General features: G+C 40.9%; 1 protein-coding gene across 12 annotated transcripts in view; it reads left to right on the forward strand.

Moving 5' to 3' along the window:
- The window catches only part of LOC148875682 (diacylglycerol kinase 5-like), a 67754-nt gene extending 53401 nt beyond the window's left edge, over positions 1 to 14353 (forward strand). For 8 of the 12 annotated variants that reach the window (XM_088965060.1, XM_088965066.1, XM_088965059.1 and 5 more), the window contains one exon: positions 13855 to 14353. In XM_088965060.1, coding sequence (XP_088821186.1) covers positions 13855 to 14181 — 327 coding nt within the window. In that variant the 3' untranslated portion in view covers positions 14182 to 14353. Of the gene's footprint in view, positions 1 to 13031; positions 13075 to 13181; positions 13465 to 13854 lie in introns of those variants that run through there. The other 4 variants (XM_088965067.1, XM_088965068.1, XM_088965069.1 and 1 more) reach the window with 2 other exon arrangements.
- The last annotated feature ends 4826 nt before the right edge of the window (positions 14354 to 19179 follow it).

Raw genomic sequence — 19179 nt, forward strand, 5'->3', positions numbered from 1 at the left:
TTGCTAACCCAAATCATATCTGGATTAGAAGTCCCTTTAAGATAAGGGATAATCCTTATCTTATCTGCAGATTAGATTAGCCATCTCCTAATCTAATTAGGAAGTTTCCAAATCTAAATCTCATTTAGATCTTGGACTCTCTAAGTGGATAGGGTGTGGGCCCAATCCTATCGGCTGATCTTATCTCAGAATTCGCCCCTTAAGCGACTAATCAAATTAGCCCAGTTCGAAATGGGCTTAAGGCCCATTTAAGGTTTTGTATTCATTTAGCCTTCCATACTACTGCCCAGTTGGGCTTTCTTGTATGGCGTGGGACCCAAACATTGATCTACACATCAGCCACATGGGTTCAGCCCAACCTTTGTTACAAGGCCTGGCCGAATACACTGTTATGGACAGTGCACCCTCTGAAACCCATCAGATGGGCTCTATGGGCCCAACACTTACCCTAAGTGGTCCTTGGGCCAAGCCACCTTGTAACATCCAAGGACTGTGGGCAGATGCAAGATTAGCCCATCAGGTATTATCCTCAATGGTCTTACACTTAACCTCTCAGCCCATAATGATCATACACTGCTCGACAAGAGAGGACCTCTCCCTCGGCTGCAAGGAACAGTGTTACACTCTCTCAAGTATGGATCCCGGGAATTAAAACCTTTTGCAAATCATTTCGAAACCATAATGTATATACTTTTATATCTCATATAAAATATATTTTGCAAAACAAATTTCAACGATTGAAATCAGCTGCCGGCAGTCTTGGTTTCCATCAGTGAGAGTGCATCCCCGATCATTACCTTTGTCCGAGAAAGGGGCTGATCCTGTCACTATGATCACCCACTCAGATGAATTCTCAGACTGTCCCAACATACCCAGGTTTGACCCCCGCTAAGGATCTCACTGATTGGTACATCAAAGATAGTCCAATCCGACACCTAGTGCAGTATCATAATCGAGTCTAGGGGTCGGGTGTAACTTTCCAGTTTTGCCCATCAATCTCCAAGGTCCAGGGCAATACTGGAAATCTGGTCCAGTTCAAAGATTCAATTAATCCCACACTGTATGTGCCTAGGGTCTCACCCCGGTAGTTGAGACAAGCCACCCCAACCGACTTGGTGGCACCACAGTGTCAGCCTTGTCAGGATAGGTCTCCCCAGACCGACCCACTGGCTGTGAACATTCTAAAATAACACGAGTCTCATTAAGTGTCCAGTTTAAGGGTATTCCACAGAAACATACCAAGGGAACATGAATCAAATATGCACTTTTATTCATTTACAATAAACTCATAAAGTACATCATCTTGATTGAAGCTTAGGCTCGTGTTGCCTGATTCTTGGAGGTCATTGGAAGTGTCCAAAACTAGAATCTCTTGGAGAAGTGGTTCGGTGGCCAGGAAGAATCAGAGAAAGAAGGGAAGGGGAACAACTCGGTTCTGGTTTGAAGCTCGAAACTGTAAGTTGTGCTCAGTTTTCTGGGTTAGTTTCTAATGTGTTTGGATTGTTGAAGTGTCCGAAATTTCTGATTGTTTTGTACTACTTTCGGCTGCCATTTAATCTGGTTTAACTTAGAAATTTATGGGCTGTTTCTTGGACTGTCAAAACTGCCGAAACATCCTTGTAACAAGGCTGTGGATTGTTACTTCTATTTGGCTGTTTTTGGGGGCTGCACGGATTGTTCTTGAGACCTTTTCTCTGTTTTGACAGTGGGGTTGTCTCTATTGCCCACACTGTGTTTGTAAAAAGGCCTTTTCTACAATACCAATTGGTATTTACTCTTCTTGGCTATTTCTTTGCTGATTACCTTGAAGCCCCAGATTTGAAAAGGAATTTCGGTTGAGTGCACAGTGCCTAGAAGTTTTTGATTACTTCTTGAAGGCTGAACCAAGCTGTTTTTGGTGCCTCGTGTAGAAGTTTCTTGGTTCTCACAACTTTCGGGTGTAGTTTGACCTTGTGTATTGCCTTCTTGTGGTCGGCTGAACTCAGTTCTTGCTTGTCCTCATTCAGTATACTTGTAGAAGTCATCTGAAATCATATTTGAAGTGTTTACATGATGTACTCCTCAGAGTTTGAAAACAAGAGTGGTGCTGAATATGGACTGGTTCAGGGGACTCCAAGTGATTCCTTATTGACTGTGACCATAGTAAAACTAGATGGAACTAATTATCTGGCATGGTCACAATCAGTAAAGATTTATGTATGTAGTAGAGGAAAGTGGGGGTTCATTTCCGGGAGTAAGAAGGCTCCCCCAGAAGATGACCCATCCTACGAGAAGTGGATGCAAAAAAATTACACTGTCATTGGGTGGCTTGTGAACTCAATGCAGCCACAAATTAGCCAACACTACCTATGGATGAATTCAGCAAAGGAAATTTGGGATAGTGTTGTAGAAACCTATTCCCAAAACTCAATGTAGCCCGAGCATATAAATTGAGAAGTGATGTAAAGAATTTAAGGCAAGGGGAGAAACCTCTAGCTGTATATTTCTCAACCCTGAAGTCTCTATGGCAAGAGATTGACCTAATAGAAGTTGTAACTTGGGACACCACCAATGATGCAGAGACCTACAGAAAATTGGTTGAAAGGAACAGGGTGTTTGAATTCTTAACTAGACTAAACCCATAATATGATATCACAAAACATAATATTCTTTCCAAGGAGTGTCTCATTGTCACAAGCTTATGCATTGGTGAGTAGTGAAGAGAGCAGAAGGGCTGTCTAGGTTCAAGGGGCTGATATTAGTGATCACTTTGCGAATATGGGGATTAAACCTAAAGGGAATGCTGGAACTTCTGGTGGCACAAGAAAGAAAGAAGTTATATGTGAGTATTGCAAGAAGCCGAAGCACACCAAAGACAAGTGCTGGAAATTACATCATAATCTTGCTTCCATTCGGTTTTAGAAAAAATATGATAGTAAAAGATCATGAAGTGCAAATGTAGTTGCCGGGCCAGATAGTGACAAGTACTATACTGAAGAGATGTCTGTACAGTTGGCAGCCATGAGAGCAGAATATGAAAAGTTTGGGAAGATGATCAGTCAGCTGGGTGATGTGACTTCTCCTTCCAACCCTTTAGGAAATTCTGCTTCTTCTGCATTTGCTCATTCAGGTATAAGGGCTTTTGCCAATCATGCTACCACTTCAGGTAATCTCAAGATCCCTTGGATTATTGACTCAGGTGATTCTGACCATATGACCAATTTTTCTACCTTGTTTCTTTCATATGACTTGCTTCCTGAACGTGATAAAATCACTTTAGCTGATGGTTCACTTGCCCCTATCTTTGGTAAGGGAACCATCAAGGCTACGGATTCCTTGTTCCTACCTTCTGCCCTTCATGTACCTAAGCTAAATACAAATTTGTTGTCTGTAAGTAGTTTAACCAAGTCACTAAATTGTTGTGTAACATTTTTTCCTTTTTACTGTGTTTTTCAGGATCTGGAGTCTCAGAAGGTGATTGGGAGTGGCCATGAGGCGAACGGAATATACCTGCTTGATACTCCGGAACAATGCACTGATCATCTTGGGAATGTTGCTCTCGGATCTGTTTCTTCAGAGTCTGTCAGTCGGATTATGTTGTGTCATCATCGTTTTGGTCATTTGTCTTTTTCTGCCTTGAGTCATTTATTCCCTGAACTGTTTAAGGGAATTAGTTTGTCCAGTTTTCATTGTGAGTCTTGTGAGTTATCAAAGCATTGTAGAAACAATTATCCTTTGAGCAATAAAATATCTTCTTTTCCTTTTAATATTGTGCACTCTGATGTGTGGGGGCCTTTCCACTTACCCTCCATGGGTGGCTACAAATATTTTATCCTGTTTATTGATGACTTCTCTCGGTTCACTTGGATATTCTTGATGAAATCCCGTGATGAAGTTCCAAGACTTGTAAGACAATTCCATGAATTTGTTCTAACCCAATTTGATACCAGGATTAAAATCTTCAGATCTGACAATGCAAAAGAATACTTTGAGAAGAACCTATCTTGCTATTTCTCTGACATGGGGGTTATTCATCAAAGCTCATGTGCTCGGACCCCAGAACAAAATGGAGTTGCTGAGAGGAAAAATAGGCATATTGTTGAAGTTGCAAGAAGTATCTTATTTGCCTCACATGTTCCTACAAGGTTTTGGGGTGATGCTGTTCTTATTGCTACCTACCTTATAAACCGTATGCCATCCAGGGTTTTGGGGTTTAAGTCTCCCTTCAATATCCTTCATCCGGACAAGGACCTTTTTCCTATTCCTATTCGTGCCTTTGGCTGCACCTGTTATGTACATGTTCCAAGTGTCCAAAGGCATAAATTTGAACCCAAAGCTCAAAAGTGTATCTTCTTTAGTTATTCCCCCATAGAAGGGGGGTTGTTGTTTTGATCCAAAGACTGGCTCTCGGTATGTCTCAATGGATGTCACCTTTGATGAGCTTTCCCCCCTTTTATGGTTCCTCTCCAAAAGGACATTGTCCATAGAGGGAGGATTTGTTAGAGGTGTTTGCTCTTCCTCTTCCTGTCCCTGTTGAGTCTCTTGATGTTTCTGCTTCTCCTTCAAATGTATCAAGGGTGGATCAGTCGTTCCATTCTCCCTGTCCCAATACTCTACCTCCTCGTCCTATCCTCAATCCCAAGGTGTATCAAAGGCAAAGATCTAGAAATGTGCAGGTTGTTTCTCCTACAATACATGAGCCCCATACACTCTCAGTCACAGAAGAGACAACAGGTACTGTTTCAGCACCTTTGGAGTCATCCTTCCCTGACCTTGATATTCCCATTACTGTTAGGAAAGGAAAACGGAAGTGCACTGTACACTGCATTTCCAAGCACCTTTCTTACAGATTGCTTTCACCTTCATACTTTGCCTATCTCTCTTCTGTTGCTTCTAACCCTATTCCCAGGTCTGTGTCAGAAGCTCTTAAGATTCCAGAATGGAGGGATGCTATGAGATCTGAAATCGATGCCCTACACAAGAATGACACATAGGAAGTGGTGGATTTGCCTGAAGGGAAGGATCCAGTCAGTTGCAAATGGGTCATTACTATCAAATACTGAGCTAATGGCACCATTGAAAGGTACAAGGCTAGGCTGGTTGCAAAAGGCTATACACAGACATATGGGATTGATTATTTGGAAACCTTTGCACCTGTTGCCAAGATGACATCTGTGAGGGTTCTTCTATCTTTAGCTGCTCACTTTGATTGGCCCCTTTATCAATTGGATGTGAAGAATGCATTTCTGAATGGTGAATTACACGAGGAGGTTTATATGTCTCTTCCTCCAGGGATGTATGGAATTGATATGAAAGGGAAGGTATGCAGGGTGAAGAAATCTCTTTATGGACTAAAACAGTCCCCTAGAGCATGGTTTGAGAGATTTAGAACAGCACTTGTTAACTTTGGTTATGTGCAGACACAGTTCGATCATACTCTTTTTGTGAAGAGGAGTGGACCTCTGACAGTATACCTCATTGTGTATGTAGATGAAATTGTAGTGATTGGTAATGATGTTTCAGGAATTCATGATCTAAAATATTTTCTCCATACAGAGTTTGAGATTAAAGATTTGGGGGAATTGAGATACTTTCTTGGCATAGAAGTGGCTCGATCCAAGGATGGGATTCTTATCTCCCAAAGGAAGTATGTTCTTGACTTGCTCTCTGAAACTGGAAAGATGGGTGCTAGACTAGTTGCTACTCCTATTGATATGAGTCATAAACTCTCAGCCTCAGATGGGACATTGTTAGAAGACAAAGGAATCTTTCAGAGACTTTTTGGGAAACTTTTGTACCTATGCATGACTCGGCCAGATATTGCATATGCCGTCAGTTGCATTAGCCAATTCTGCATGCTCCCCGAGACACTCATATGGCAGCAGTAGAGAGAATCCTATGTTATTTGAAGGGTTCCCCAAGAAAGGGTATTCTGTTTGCCAAGCATGTTCATATGAAACTTGAATCCTACACCGATGCTGACTGGGCCGGAAACATTGATGACAAAAGATCTACTTCTGGGTATTGCAACTTGGTGGCTGGTAATGTTGTTTCTTGGAGAAGCAAGAAACAATCGGTTGTTGCTCGGTCTTCCACTGAAACAGAATACAGGGCCATGGCACATGGAGTTTCTGAATTATTATGGCTAAAATCATTGATGGAAGAACTTGGGGTTGAATATGACAAGCCAATGATGTTGTACTGTGATAATCAGGCTGCCATCAACATTGCTCACAACCCAATGCAATATGATAGAACTAAGCATATTGAAGTTGATCGATACTTCATTAAGGAAAGGGTCTCTTCGGGTGAAGTGTGTCTTCCTTTCATCACATCTGAAGGACAGTTGGCTGATTTTCTCACCAAAGGCATTCCCAAGGCAAAACTTCAGCATGATGCCAGTAAGCTTGGCATGATTGACATCTATGCTCAGCTTGAGGGGGAGTGTAGAGAAGATGGGCCGAATGGCCCATAGGCTGTTTATTCTTTCTTGTTATTTATGTTTTTCTGTAATGGGCCTTATTCTGGGCCCATCCTGTCTATATTATGTTCTTTGTAAATTCTTGCCCAACTAAGGGCCTCTTTGTAATTATTCAAATCTATCTTAATAAAATAGTGTTAGGGTGCTGAGAGAGAGTTAGGTTCGAAACTCTCATTCTCAGACCCTCGTTGCCAAACTCTCAAGCTCTCCTCTCTTCAGTTTTCTTCATGGTATCAGAGCCGACCTGAACTTCAATATTCTAGGGCTGGAAGCTTAGGCTCGTGTTGCCTGATTCTTGGAGGTCATTGGAAGTGCCCAAGACTAGAATCTCTTGGAGAAGTGGCTCTCCTCTCTTCAGTTTTCTTCAATAACATCATTGTTTTGCCGCCTATGATTCTAACAATATCAAAAGAAAAAACTAAAAATTACAAAAAATTCCACTGGCCATCATTAGGAGAAAATCTCTGGATAACTACTACTTGATCAATGGACTTAAAGTGCCGTTTTGTGTTGTAAGGTTTAAGTGTTCCTTGTAACTGATGTTAGTGGGTCAGTTTCAGCTACTAGTCCTTTCTTTTTTTTCTTATTGTTCTTATCCTAGGATATGCTGCCAGGGGCATACTTGTAATTTTGTATTTTTTATAAAGATTAATATAAATAGAAGACTGGCGGCTGCCAGTATTGAGTTTGCTTTTCTTTCTATCATCCGTACCTCTCTTTCTCTCTCTCTCTCAATCACCACAAGCAACAACTTGGTATCAGAGTGGAATTTCTGGGCTGGAGAAGACCTACGATCCTAGCATCAGCCTTTCTAAAGAGGATTGGACGTGGCTACTTTTGTATCAAAAAAAAAAAAAGACCCTAGCGGCATCTGGTCTCAGTTCTCTCTGGCGGCTGCACTTACAGAAAACCCTAGCAGCGGCTTGTGTTTTCAATCTTCTCTGGCGGCTGTGCTTGCAGAAACCCTAGTAAGTCCTGCGACTGTACTTCTACTGAAACCCTAGTGGCCCCAAGCGACAGTTACTAAAAAACCCTAGCTATGTCTGGCTGTGGGATGGTGCTGGTCTGCTGAAACCCTAATCGAAGGAGGGTGTTGATGGTGCAATGAAACCCTAGCAGGTTCTGATCTAGTGTTGAACAGGTGTGGTTTTGTTTCAGTTTATCTCAATATTCTTTATCCAATGGTGCGTAGGGCTATGCCTTGATTATATGATTACTAGTTTGAATAATTGGATGGTTAGAGTGGGGGAACCACATTCAGACTGACAGTAATGTTTGTATTGGTGGTGCTGAACCGGTGACCGGACTATTTATTGTTCTGTTTGGACGTTGTAGTGACTGATCTCTTATTCTCAGTAGTAGTTCTTGTGCTCTCAGCAATATTCAATTGTTTGTTGCTCACATTCTAGGAGTAAACCCTGAGTTGCCACATTCCAGTTGTGGCGGCTGTGCTGTTAGGTGGCATTTGGACTGGTTGGTTGTAATATTCAATGGCAAGTCATGAACTGACCTCACCGGGGAACACCCCAACCCGCAACACAGCAGGTATGGGAGGTGAAACCATGGTTTGTTCCATGCCAATTACCCCTTTGAACGGTCTGAACTACCTGGAGTGGGCTAAGAGTGTAAAACTCTATGTAACGGCAAGGGGTAAGGCCGGTTACATCAATGGAAGGGTGAAAGAACCCAAGGGTGAGACGGCTGAACATGATAGGTGGGACCAAGAAAACAGTATGGTGATGTCTTGGCTCCTTGCAACCATGGAACCTGATGTGAAAAAGAATTTTATGTGGGCAGACACCGCCAGTGAGATCTGGGAACAGGCCAGAATTACCTATTCTGAACAAAGGCATTATTGCCAAGATTTACCAACTACAAGTTGAGTCCTCAACATGTAAACGGGGAAACCGTAGCTTGTCCTCATATTATTCAGCTATGGAAGGAGTTGGACCATTATCGGGCCATAGAGTGGAAGCATGATGATGATGCTAAGGCCTATAGGAAGCTGATCTCTCAGCAACGAGTGTTTGCTTTCTTGTTAGGGATGAACCCTGTATATGAACCATTAAGGGTGCAGATCCTAGGAAGCAAAGAATTGCCTACAGTACATGAAGTATACCCCCTTGTCCAATCTGAAGAAAGCAGGCGAAGTGTGATGGTTACAGCTGAGGGGGAGCAACAAGTTGCCTTGTCTGCGGTGAATAACACCTCAACAGGGAAGAAAAGTGATCCTAAGAAGGAAGATGATAAAGATAAACTCTTTTGTACCCACTGTAGAAGGTCACGACATACATGTGACACCTGTTGGGACATCCACAGGAAACCAAAGTGGGCAGCAAAGAATCAAGAACAGGGTAAAGGTCACTTGAAAAGAACGAGTGCAGCACATGTGGCAACCCAAGACACTCAGGTTGCCGGTAGTACCCGGGACCCTCCTAATAAGCCTGACCCCAAGGAGGATATAATGAATTCATTCAGAGAGCATCTGAAATCTTATGGTAGGGCATTGCGGCAATTGGACAAATTATTGACTCAGGGGCCTCAAATCACATGACCGGTAAGCCTAACCTATTCCATTCTTATAGCCTTTTGTCAGGAAGGGATAGAGCGAGACTTAAAGATGGTTCCTTTTCTTCCATTGCAGGTCAAGGATCGATATCCCTTCCCCATGGCCTTAACCTAAATTGTGTGTTGCATGTCCCTCAACTTCCCATAAATTTGCTTTCAATTAGTAGCATTACAAGTTCTTTAAACTGTAGTGTAACCTTTTTTGCTGACTCATGTGTTTTTCATGACCTAACTTCTGGGAGGATGATTGGTAGAGGAAGCCTGGTGGACGGTCTCTACATTCTCGACAACAAAGCTGGTCTCTCCGTGTCATCCTCAGAGTCACATAGTCAGTCAAATAAGAGTCAAATTTTGTTGTGGCACAGTCGTTTATGTCATGTTTCTTTCGAAGTAATAAAATGTTTGTTTCCACTTTTATTTAAGTCATGTTCAGTGTCAGAGTTCATGTGTCAAACGTGTCAGTTGAGTAAACAATGTAGAACAACCTTTCATTCAAGCAATAAAAGATCAAATGTTCATTTTCATGTTGTGTATTCTGATGTATGGGGGCCTACAAATGTAATCTCTGAGGGTGGATATAAGTATTTTATTGCATTGATTGATGATTACTCTCACTATACATGGGTAATCCCTATGCGTAGCAGAGACGAGGTTCCAAAGATAGTGAAAGACTTCCAGAGGATGGTGTTTACACAGTTCCATGTTGAAATACAAATCTTCCAATCCGATAATGCGAAGGAATACTTCCATGGGGAGCTAAATGAGTTCTTCGCCACCCATGGGTCTATTCATAGAAGCTCATGCGCCAGAACACCACAGCAAAATGGGGTTGCAGAAAGAAAAAACAGACACCTCCTTGAGGTAGCCCGCGGGATGATGTTACACATGAATGTCCAAAAATGGTTTTGGGTGGATGCTATACTTACAACTGCGTATGTCATCAACCACATGCCCTCCAGAGTATTGAATTACATGGCCCTCATCAGTTACTGTACCCTCAGTCACCTTTATTTTCCATCCCCATGAGAGTCTTTGGTTGTCGGGCTTTTGTCCATGATTTATCTCCATCCAGAGGTAGGTTAGACCCTCGGTCCATTCCTTGTGTCTTCCTGGGGTACCCATCCTCTCAAAAGGGGTATCGGTGTTTTGACCCAGTTAGTCGTAAATATTTTGTGTCTATGGATGTGTCATTCTTTGAGTCTGAGTGGTTCTTCCGTCCTCAGGGGGAGAGCCGTAGTGTGGAAGAGGAGAAGCAGGTTCAGGTGTCTCTTCCTTCTATTCCGAACCTCACTCCCTACCGTGTCTTCCAACGTACTCGTCGGAGAGATCAACAGTGTGATAGAAATGTGGAGCAGCCAAACACTGAGCAACTGACATCATCAGAATCCTAGGAGGTAAGTCCAACCCCTAACCCTACTCCCACCGTGGACGACCTAGACATCCCTATTGCTCAACGAAAGGGAGTCAGGTCTTGCACTACCAAACACCCCATTACCCACTTTGTTTCCTATGACCACATCTCTCCCTCGTACCGAGCCTTCCTATTGGCAGTTGACTGCATCCCTGTTCCCAAGAATGTTGCAGAAGCCTTAAAATACCTTGAATGGATAAATGCCATGAAGGAGGAGATTGATGCCCTCCACAAAAATCAGACTTGGGAATTGGTGGATCCTCTAGAGGGGAAAGAACCCGTGGGGTGCAAGTGGGTGTTCACAGTTAAGCACAAGGCAGATGGAACAATTGAAAGGTACAAAGCAAGACTAGTAGCCAAAGGGTACACACATGTATATGGAGTTGACTATGATGAGACTTTTGCTCCGGTGGCTAAGATGAACTCGATTAGGGTTCTCCTATCCTTAGCTGCTAACTTTGATTGGGAATTGCATCAACTGGATAGAATGCCTTTCTGAATGGTGACTTGGAAGAAGAGGTATACATGGTTCAACCTCCTGGATTCTCTGCCAAGGGAAGTGAAAACAAGGTATGCAAGCTACGGAAGTCTTTCTACGGCTTAAAACAGTCTCCCAGAGCCTGGTTCAGTAAGTTTCACATGGCAGTTCAAGAGTTGGGGTTCTAACAGTGCCAGTCTGATCATATGCTTTTTGTGAAGAGATGTCAGGAGCAGGTTTCCGTATTGATAGTGTATGTAGACGATATCATCATTATAGGGAGTTGGAGTTCAGAGATATAGAAATTGAAACAATTCCTTGCATCCAAATTTGAAGTGAAAGATCTAGGACTCCTAAAGTATTTCCTTGGGATCGAAGTTGCCCGTTCAGAAAGGGGTATCTTTGTCTCTCAAAGGAAATACACCCTTGATCTATTACGGGATACAGGTAAATTAGGTGCAAGGCTGGCAGACACTCCTATGGATGCGGACCACAAGCTAGGTGACTGTATTGGTGAACCTCTGAAAGATGTAAAGCAGTTCCAAAGGTTAGTGGGAAAGCTGATTTATCTATCCATGACCCATCCAGATATTGCCTATTCAGTTGGAGTTCTGAGCCAGTTTATTCACTCTCCTAAGAAGCCACACATAGAGGCAACAGAGAGAGTCCTTAGATACTTGAAGAAACATCCAGGAATAGGCCTACTATTCAGTAAACACAATCACCTAAAGGTGGAAGTCTTTACAGATGCTGATTGGGCAGGAGCTGTGGATGATAGAAAGTCCACTAGTGGGTATTGCACATTTGTGGGAGAAAACCTGGTGACCTGGAAGAGCAAGAAGCAAAGTGTGGTGGCAAGATCAAGTGCAAAAGCTGAGTATAGAGCTATGGCACATGGGGTGGCTGAAGTCCTTTGGCTAAAGAACCTCCTAGGTGAGCTTGGAGTTGCTGTTCATAATCCTATTTCTCTTTACTGTGACAATAAGGCTGCAATAAACATCGCCAGCAACCCGGTCCTACATGAGAGGACTAAGCATATTGAGGTGGATAAGCACTTCATAAGAGAGAAACTGGAAAAAAGGGAAATTTGTATCCCTTATGTCAACTCCAAGGAACAACTTGCTGATGTCCTCACAAAAGGACTTCCGTGTTCGTGGCACAATGAGCTATGTGACAAGCCAGGCATGATAACATCTTCAGCCCAACTTGAGGGGGAGTGTTGTAAGACTTAAGTGTTCCTTGTAACTGATGTTAGTGGGACAGTTTCAGCTACTAGTCCTTTCTTTCTTTTTTTTTTTTCTTATTGTTCTTATCCTAGGATATGCTGCCAGGGGCATACTTGTAATTTTGTCTTTTTTATAAAGATTAATATAAATAGAAGACTGGCGGCTGCCAGTACTGAGTTTGCTTTTCTTTCTATCATCCGTACCTCTCTTTCTCTCTCTCAATCACCACAAGCAACAACATTTTGAAATGTACCAAGGGACAGTTAGGGTTCTGGCTTATTGAGGCCATACAAACCCCATAAAGAAAATCACCATATCACCTCCCATTTTCTATCAAACTAGAATTTCTTTTCTAGGCTCCTCCCCTTCAGCTCTTATTCTTCTGGATCTGCATCAAATAGGTGGTAACATTGTTCCACCATAATGAGACTTTAGACTTTGGCTTCTAATTTTTCATTCATCCATTTGGGCATCTGTTACACTGTCAGTTTACTTTTACATTAACAGTCCAGATGACCCCGTCAAAAGATTATTTTTGACCTTAGGACACATTGAGGAATATTGGGCTAGATCATTGAAGCTGATCTTTAGATCTTTTTTTTTTTTTAAACTGTTAAGGTCTTGTTTAATCAAAATAACTGGTCTTGTAGGTTAGACACAAAGTTCTACCCAGACATGTTATTGAATTGACAAAAAAAATATCGATTTGATGCAAAATTTGGTATGTGGCTCAAAAAATTCTAACCTTGTAGATGTGGTGTCTTGCTTCTTGTATACTGCACACTTCCCAGCGTACTGCAGTTTGTGATGCCTAAAGCACTGCATTTGATGTTTCTTTGCATGAAAAAAAAATCTCAATGATCAAGGCTAATCTTGCATTAATTGCAGAGGTATAGATGTGCAGTACTTTGGATATGTCACCTACACTAAGGTACTTGGAAGGATATCCTGAACATTTTACCAACTATCTGGTTTGTTGAATACCACTAAATTCCATTCAAGTAAATAAATAAATAAATAACCAATGGTTCTGGGCAGGATCAGAGGTGAGGTTCTCCCTCCAATCATATCCACTTGAACTCCATGCACAGTACTTTTCCCTCTACCCGAGGAGTGGATCCTATTGCCATAAGCAGCTAAAGCTCAACCTAACAAATCAAGCTACCTTCTTTTAGTTGTTTCCTGCATGAATTCTGTTTGTTGTCTTATTAGTTTAATTTCATTGCACATTAATTAAGTTGCTATTTGTATTCTGTTTCTCATGTTATTTTTACCTTTGGTGTAATTTATTTTTTAGCAAAAAAAAAAAAAAGATTTTTTAGCCTCTCTTTTATTAAGGAGGTGAGTGATTATATGTTTGGGAGATTAAGATTGGTGGGTAGGAGAGGTGCTTAACATCTTTGACTCCCAACAAACTAAAGCACTCTCGTTTAAATCTCAGTTGTCTTTAATTTTAATGGAGTCACTATGTTATGAGTTTTAAAATCTGTCTCCAAAATACTATTTTTCAAGTTGGGCATTCCATTTTAAAATACATACAATAAAGATTTTAAAATCCGTAGCTATTGAAAGGAAAAAGGCATCGACTCCTGAAAGGGGAGCTGCTTCCCTAACCACATCATCCAAGTCACACTGCAGCAGCTAGGAATTGACGTTGAAGCCTAGATAAGATCTAAGGATTTCCTTTGCCTGGTTCTTTCTTCATATGTAGGCACATCGTATCCGTTTTGAATTTCACAAAGGTGCTACGGACCATACATACATGAGGATTGATGGGGAACCATGGAAGCAGCCCCTCCCTGTTGATGATGACACTGTTGTTGTTGAAATCTCTCACCTTGGTCAAGTAAACATGCTTGCCACCCCAGATTGCCGATCCAAAAGTATTCAAGACCCATTGGCACCCAGCAGTCATTATAGCGAAGAGGAAGATAGTAATGATGAAGACTCCGAGGAAGATTTAGAGGAGCGGAGGAAGTTTGGAGCAGCAGATACATTCAGAATTCCTGATGAAGTTGATATTACTCATCTTAGTTAAGCTCGACATTGTCATTCATTGTTTTTTCTGTCATTGTCTTGTTTTCTTTTTCTCCGATTGAGGTTTAAATGTTGTCTCCCATTTGTAACATAAGATTCGTATTTTTCCCTTTTGTAGAATATTTGATTGCATGATTGATATAAATATGGTGTTCGTAAGCTTTATGGGTGAAGTTTTGATTTGAAACTGTCTAACTATGGGTGAAGTTGATTGCATGATTGATTTCCTTATGTCTTGTTTTATCTCTCTCTCTCTCTCTCTCTCTCTCTCTCTTGTTGTTGTTGTTTCCTGTAAACCTTCTATTATGGCCTTTCATTTTGCTTCAGATGCCTCTCGCCTCTCAGGCCGAGTTCACATTGGCACCTCACAGAGTGCGCCCAAGATGCACACCCCAGTGACAGTGTGCATTGGGAACATCTCCCATACTTATGATTTGGAGATGTATCAAATGAATGTGCTGTGGGGCACCAATAGGGTGCGCTCTGTGGGGCACCGATGTGAATTCTCTCGAATTCGGCTTCGGTCAGGGCAAAGCCCTTTCTAACAGCCTTTACAACCTCGTATTGAGAATATCTCCCTTCTTATGTGCTTTATTTCAATGGGAGATATTCCCAATGCAAGATCGCAAAAAAAAAAAAAACGGTTGGAATGGTGTGGGAACGGACTGTAGACATTATACTAACGTGGAGTTTGATAAATCTGAAGTCTGAAATCTGAAAAGTTAAAAAGATATTATTTGTGTTTGAAATATGAAAATAAGCATAGGTGCTTTTCTATTATTTAGAGGCTCTAAATCCATAAGTTTGTTTGTGATGGATCAATCATTTACCATTTGAAATTCATTGATTTTACTATTTTATCACTAGAACATACTATTTGAAAATGTTGAGTTCAATTTACATTATTTAAAAAATAATAATTTTCAACTTCAAAATAATATTGAAACAATGCAAATAAAAAATAAAAAATAAAAAATTATTAATTAATAAATGAAATGATTAAAATTTAAAAAATAATTGACCATAAAAATATTAAAATAATCAATAATTAATAATTTACACAAATAAAAATTAAAACAATTTTAAAAAAATAATAAAATAATTAAAAATTATTAGTTAATAAAAATAATTAATAATTAGTAAAAATAATTAATGTAATCATTCATGGAGAGAGAGAGACGAGAGAGAAAGAGAAGAAGAGGAAGATACAATTGAGAGAAAAAGAAAAACCTACTTCTGGTTGCCGCCAGTTCATTATTTATATTAACTTAATATAAAAAGAATGGAATTACAAGTATGCCCTTGGTGACACTCCCTAGAAACAAACTAATAAGAAAGAAAGAAAATAACTAACTGATAGCATCTTAAGAGGACAACCCACCACCAACAACTATCAAATAACAATTAAATAATCCTCACAACACTCTCCCTGAATTTGGGCTGAATATGTCTATCATGCCCAGCTTATTAAATAACTCATTGTGCCGCGAGTATGAAAGTTCTTTTGTGAGGACATGAGCAAGTTGTTCCTTGGAGTTGACATAAGGGATGCAGATTTCCCTTTTTTTTCAATTTTCTCCCTTATGAAGTGTTTGTCCACCTCAATGTGCTTGGTCCTCTCATGTAGGACAGGGTTGCTGGCGATGTTTATGGCTACCTTGTTGTCACAGTAAAGAGACAGGATTATGAACAACTCTAAGCTCCCCTAGAAGATTATTTATCCAAAGGACTTCAACCACCTCATGTAACTTTATATTCAACTTCAACACTTAACCTTCTTACCACACTTTGTTTCTTGCTTTTCCAGGTCACTAGGTTTCCTTCCACAAATGTGCAATACTCACTCGTAGACTTTCTGTCATCCACAACACTTGCCCAATCAGTATCTGTAAAGACTTCCACCTTTAGGTGATTATGTTTACTGAATAGTAGACCTGTTATGGGATACTTTTTCAAGTATCTAAGAACTCTCTTTGCTGCTTCCATGTGTGGTTTCTTAGGAGAGTGCATGAATTGGCTTAGAACCCCAACTGAATAGGCAATGTCTGGACAGGTCATGGACAAATAAATTAGCTTTTCCACTAACATTTGGAACTGTTTCACATCTTTCATAGGTTCACCATCATAGTCACCCAACTTTTGGTCAACATCCATGGGAGTATCTGCTGGCCTTGCACCTAATTTGCCTGTGTCCTATAATAGATCAATGGTATATTTCATTTGAGAAATGAAGATACCATTTTCTGAGCGGGCGACTTCAATTCTAAGGAAATACTTCAGGGGACCTAAATCTTTCACTTCAAATTTAGATGCAAGAAATTGTTTCAATTTTTGTATTTCTAAACTCCAACTTCCTGTAATGATGATATCATCCACATACACTATTAATACAGCAACCTATTCCTGACATCTCTTCACAAAGAGTGTATGATCAGACTGACATTGTTTGAAGCCCATATGCTGAACTGCCATGTGAAACTTACTGAACCAAGCTCTGGGAGATTGTTTTAAACCATAAAGAGACTTTCTCAGCTTGCACACCTTATTTTCACTTCCCTTGGCATAGAACCCAAGGGGTTGAACCATGTATACATTCTCCTCTAAATCACCATTCAAAAAAGCATTATTTATGTCCAGTTGATGCAATTCTCAATCAAAATTAACAACTAATGATAGGAGAACCCTAATTGAGTTCATTTTATCTACTGGAGCAGAAGTCTCATCATAGTCAATCCCGTACACTTGAGTGTACCCTTTGGCTATTAATCTTGCTTTGTACTTTTCAACTGTTCTGTCTGCCTTGTGTTTAATTGTAAACACCCACTTAGGAGAAGTAGGGAAGAATGGCTCAGACTCAAAGAAGGACACATCCATAGACACAAAGAACTTAGAACTAACGAGATCAAAGAACCGATACCCTTTTTGAGAGGAGGTATACCCCAGAAAGATACAAGGAATGGACCGATGGTCTAACTTACCTCGAGACGGAAACAAATCATGGACAAAGGCACAACAACCAAAAACTCTCATGGGAATGAGAAATAAAGGGGACTGAGGAAACAACTGATGAGGGGCCATGTAGTTCAGCACTTTGGAGGGCATGCGATTGATGACATAAGCAACTACAAGTATAGCATCCATCCAAAACCTTTTTGGAATATTCATGTGTAACATCATCTCGTGAACTACCTCAAGGAGGTGTTTGTTTTTTCTTTTTGCAACACCATTTTGTTGTGGTGTTATGGCGCATGATCTCCTATGAATAGATTCGTGGGAGGCAAAGAACTTATTGAGCTCACCATGGAAGTATTCTTTTGCATTGTCGGATTGGAAGATCTATATTTTAACATGGAACTACGTAAATACCATCCTTTGGAAGTCTTTCACAATCTATGGAACTTCATCTCTACTACGCATAAGGAATACCCATGTATAGCGAGAGTAGTCATCGATCAATGTGATAAAGTACTTATATCCGCCCTCAGAGATTATAGTAGTAGGCCCCCATACATCAGAATGCACAACATGAAAAGGAACACTTGATCTTTTATTATTTGAGTGAAAAGTTGTTCTACATTGTTTGCTCAATTAACACGTTTGACACTGGAACTCTGACACTGAACATGACTTAAATAAAACTGGAAACAAAGACTTTATTATTTCAAAAGAAACATGACCTAACCGACTATGCCACAAAAAAAATTGATTCTTATTTGACTGTCTCTGTGAATCTGAGGATGACACTGAGAGACCAGATTTGTTGTCGAGAATGTAGAGACCATCCAGTAGGCTCCCTCTACCAATCGTCCTCGCAGAAGTTAGGTCCTGAAAAACACATGAATTAGGAAAAAATGTTACACTATAGTTTAAAGAGCTTGTGATATTACTAATTGAAAGCAAATTTATAGGAAGTTGAGGGACATGCAATACACAATTCAGGTTAAGGCCATGGGAAAGAGATATTGATCCTTGGCCTGCAATGGAGGAGAATGAGCCATCTGCAAGCCTCACCTTATCCCTTCCTAACAAAATGTTATAAGTCTGAAATAAGTTCAACTTACCGGTCATGTGGTTAGAGGCCCTTGAGTCAATGATCCAAGGGGAACCAGTGGGAGTGACATGGTATGCTGAAGCCGTATTGCCTGATGTAGATGTAAATGAAGTAGGGGTACCAGTGACTGAGCTATCCATCTGTCGCAAAGCCCTACCATAAGACTCCAAGTGGTCTTTGAAGGAATTTATTATATCTTCCTTGGGGTTAGAATTATTAAGGTGGTCCTGGGTAGTACCGACAACCTGAGTATCTTGGGTTGCCACATGTGCTGTATTATGTGCTGTGTTCATCTTTTCTGACCTTGCCCTTTACCTTGTTCTTGGTTCTTCACTGCCCACTTGGGTTTCCCGTGAATGTCCCAACATGTGTCATGTGTATGCTGTGAGCGCCGACAGTGGGTACAAAACAACTTGTCTTTATCATCAACTTTCTTGGTTTCACTTTTCTTCCCCATGTTGTTATTACTCATCGCAGCCAAAGCAACTTGTTGCTCCCCCTCAACTGTAACCATCACACTCTGCCTACTTTCTTCTAATTGAACAAGGGAGTATACCTCATGAATCGATGACAACTCTTTGCTTCCTAGGATCTGAACTCTCAAAGGTTTATATGCAGGGTTCAGTCCCAACAAGAAGGCAAACACACGCTGCTGAGAAACCAGCTTCCTATAGGCCTTAGCATCGTCATCATGTTTCTACTCTATATCCTGATAATGATTTCTTTCCGTATGGAAGTAAGGGCTGAATAATAGGAAGACATACTACGATTTCCCTGTTTACAGGTTGAGGATTCAGCTTGCAACTGGCATGTTCCCAGATCTCACTAGCGGTGTCTACCCACATAAGTTCTTCTTCACATCAGGATCCATGGTTGCAAGGAGCCAAGACATCACCATACTGTTTTCTTGATCCCACCTATCATGTTTAGCTGTCTCATTCTTGGGTT

Source organism: Nelumbo lutea, chromosome 1 (assembly GCF_056320005.1).
Source record: "Nelumbo lutea isolate HS-2025 chromosome 1, American lotus-T2T, whole genome shotgun sequence".
Lineage (NCBI taxonomy): Eukaryota > Viridiplantae > Streptophyta > Magnoliopsida > Proteales > Nelumbonaceae > Nelumbo > Nelumbo lutea.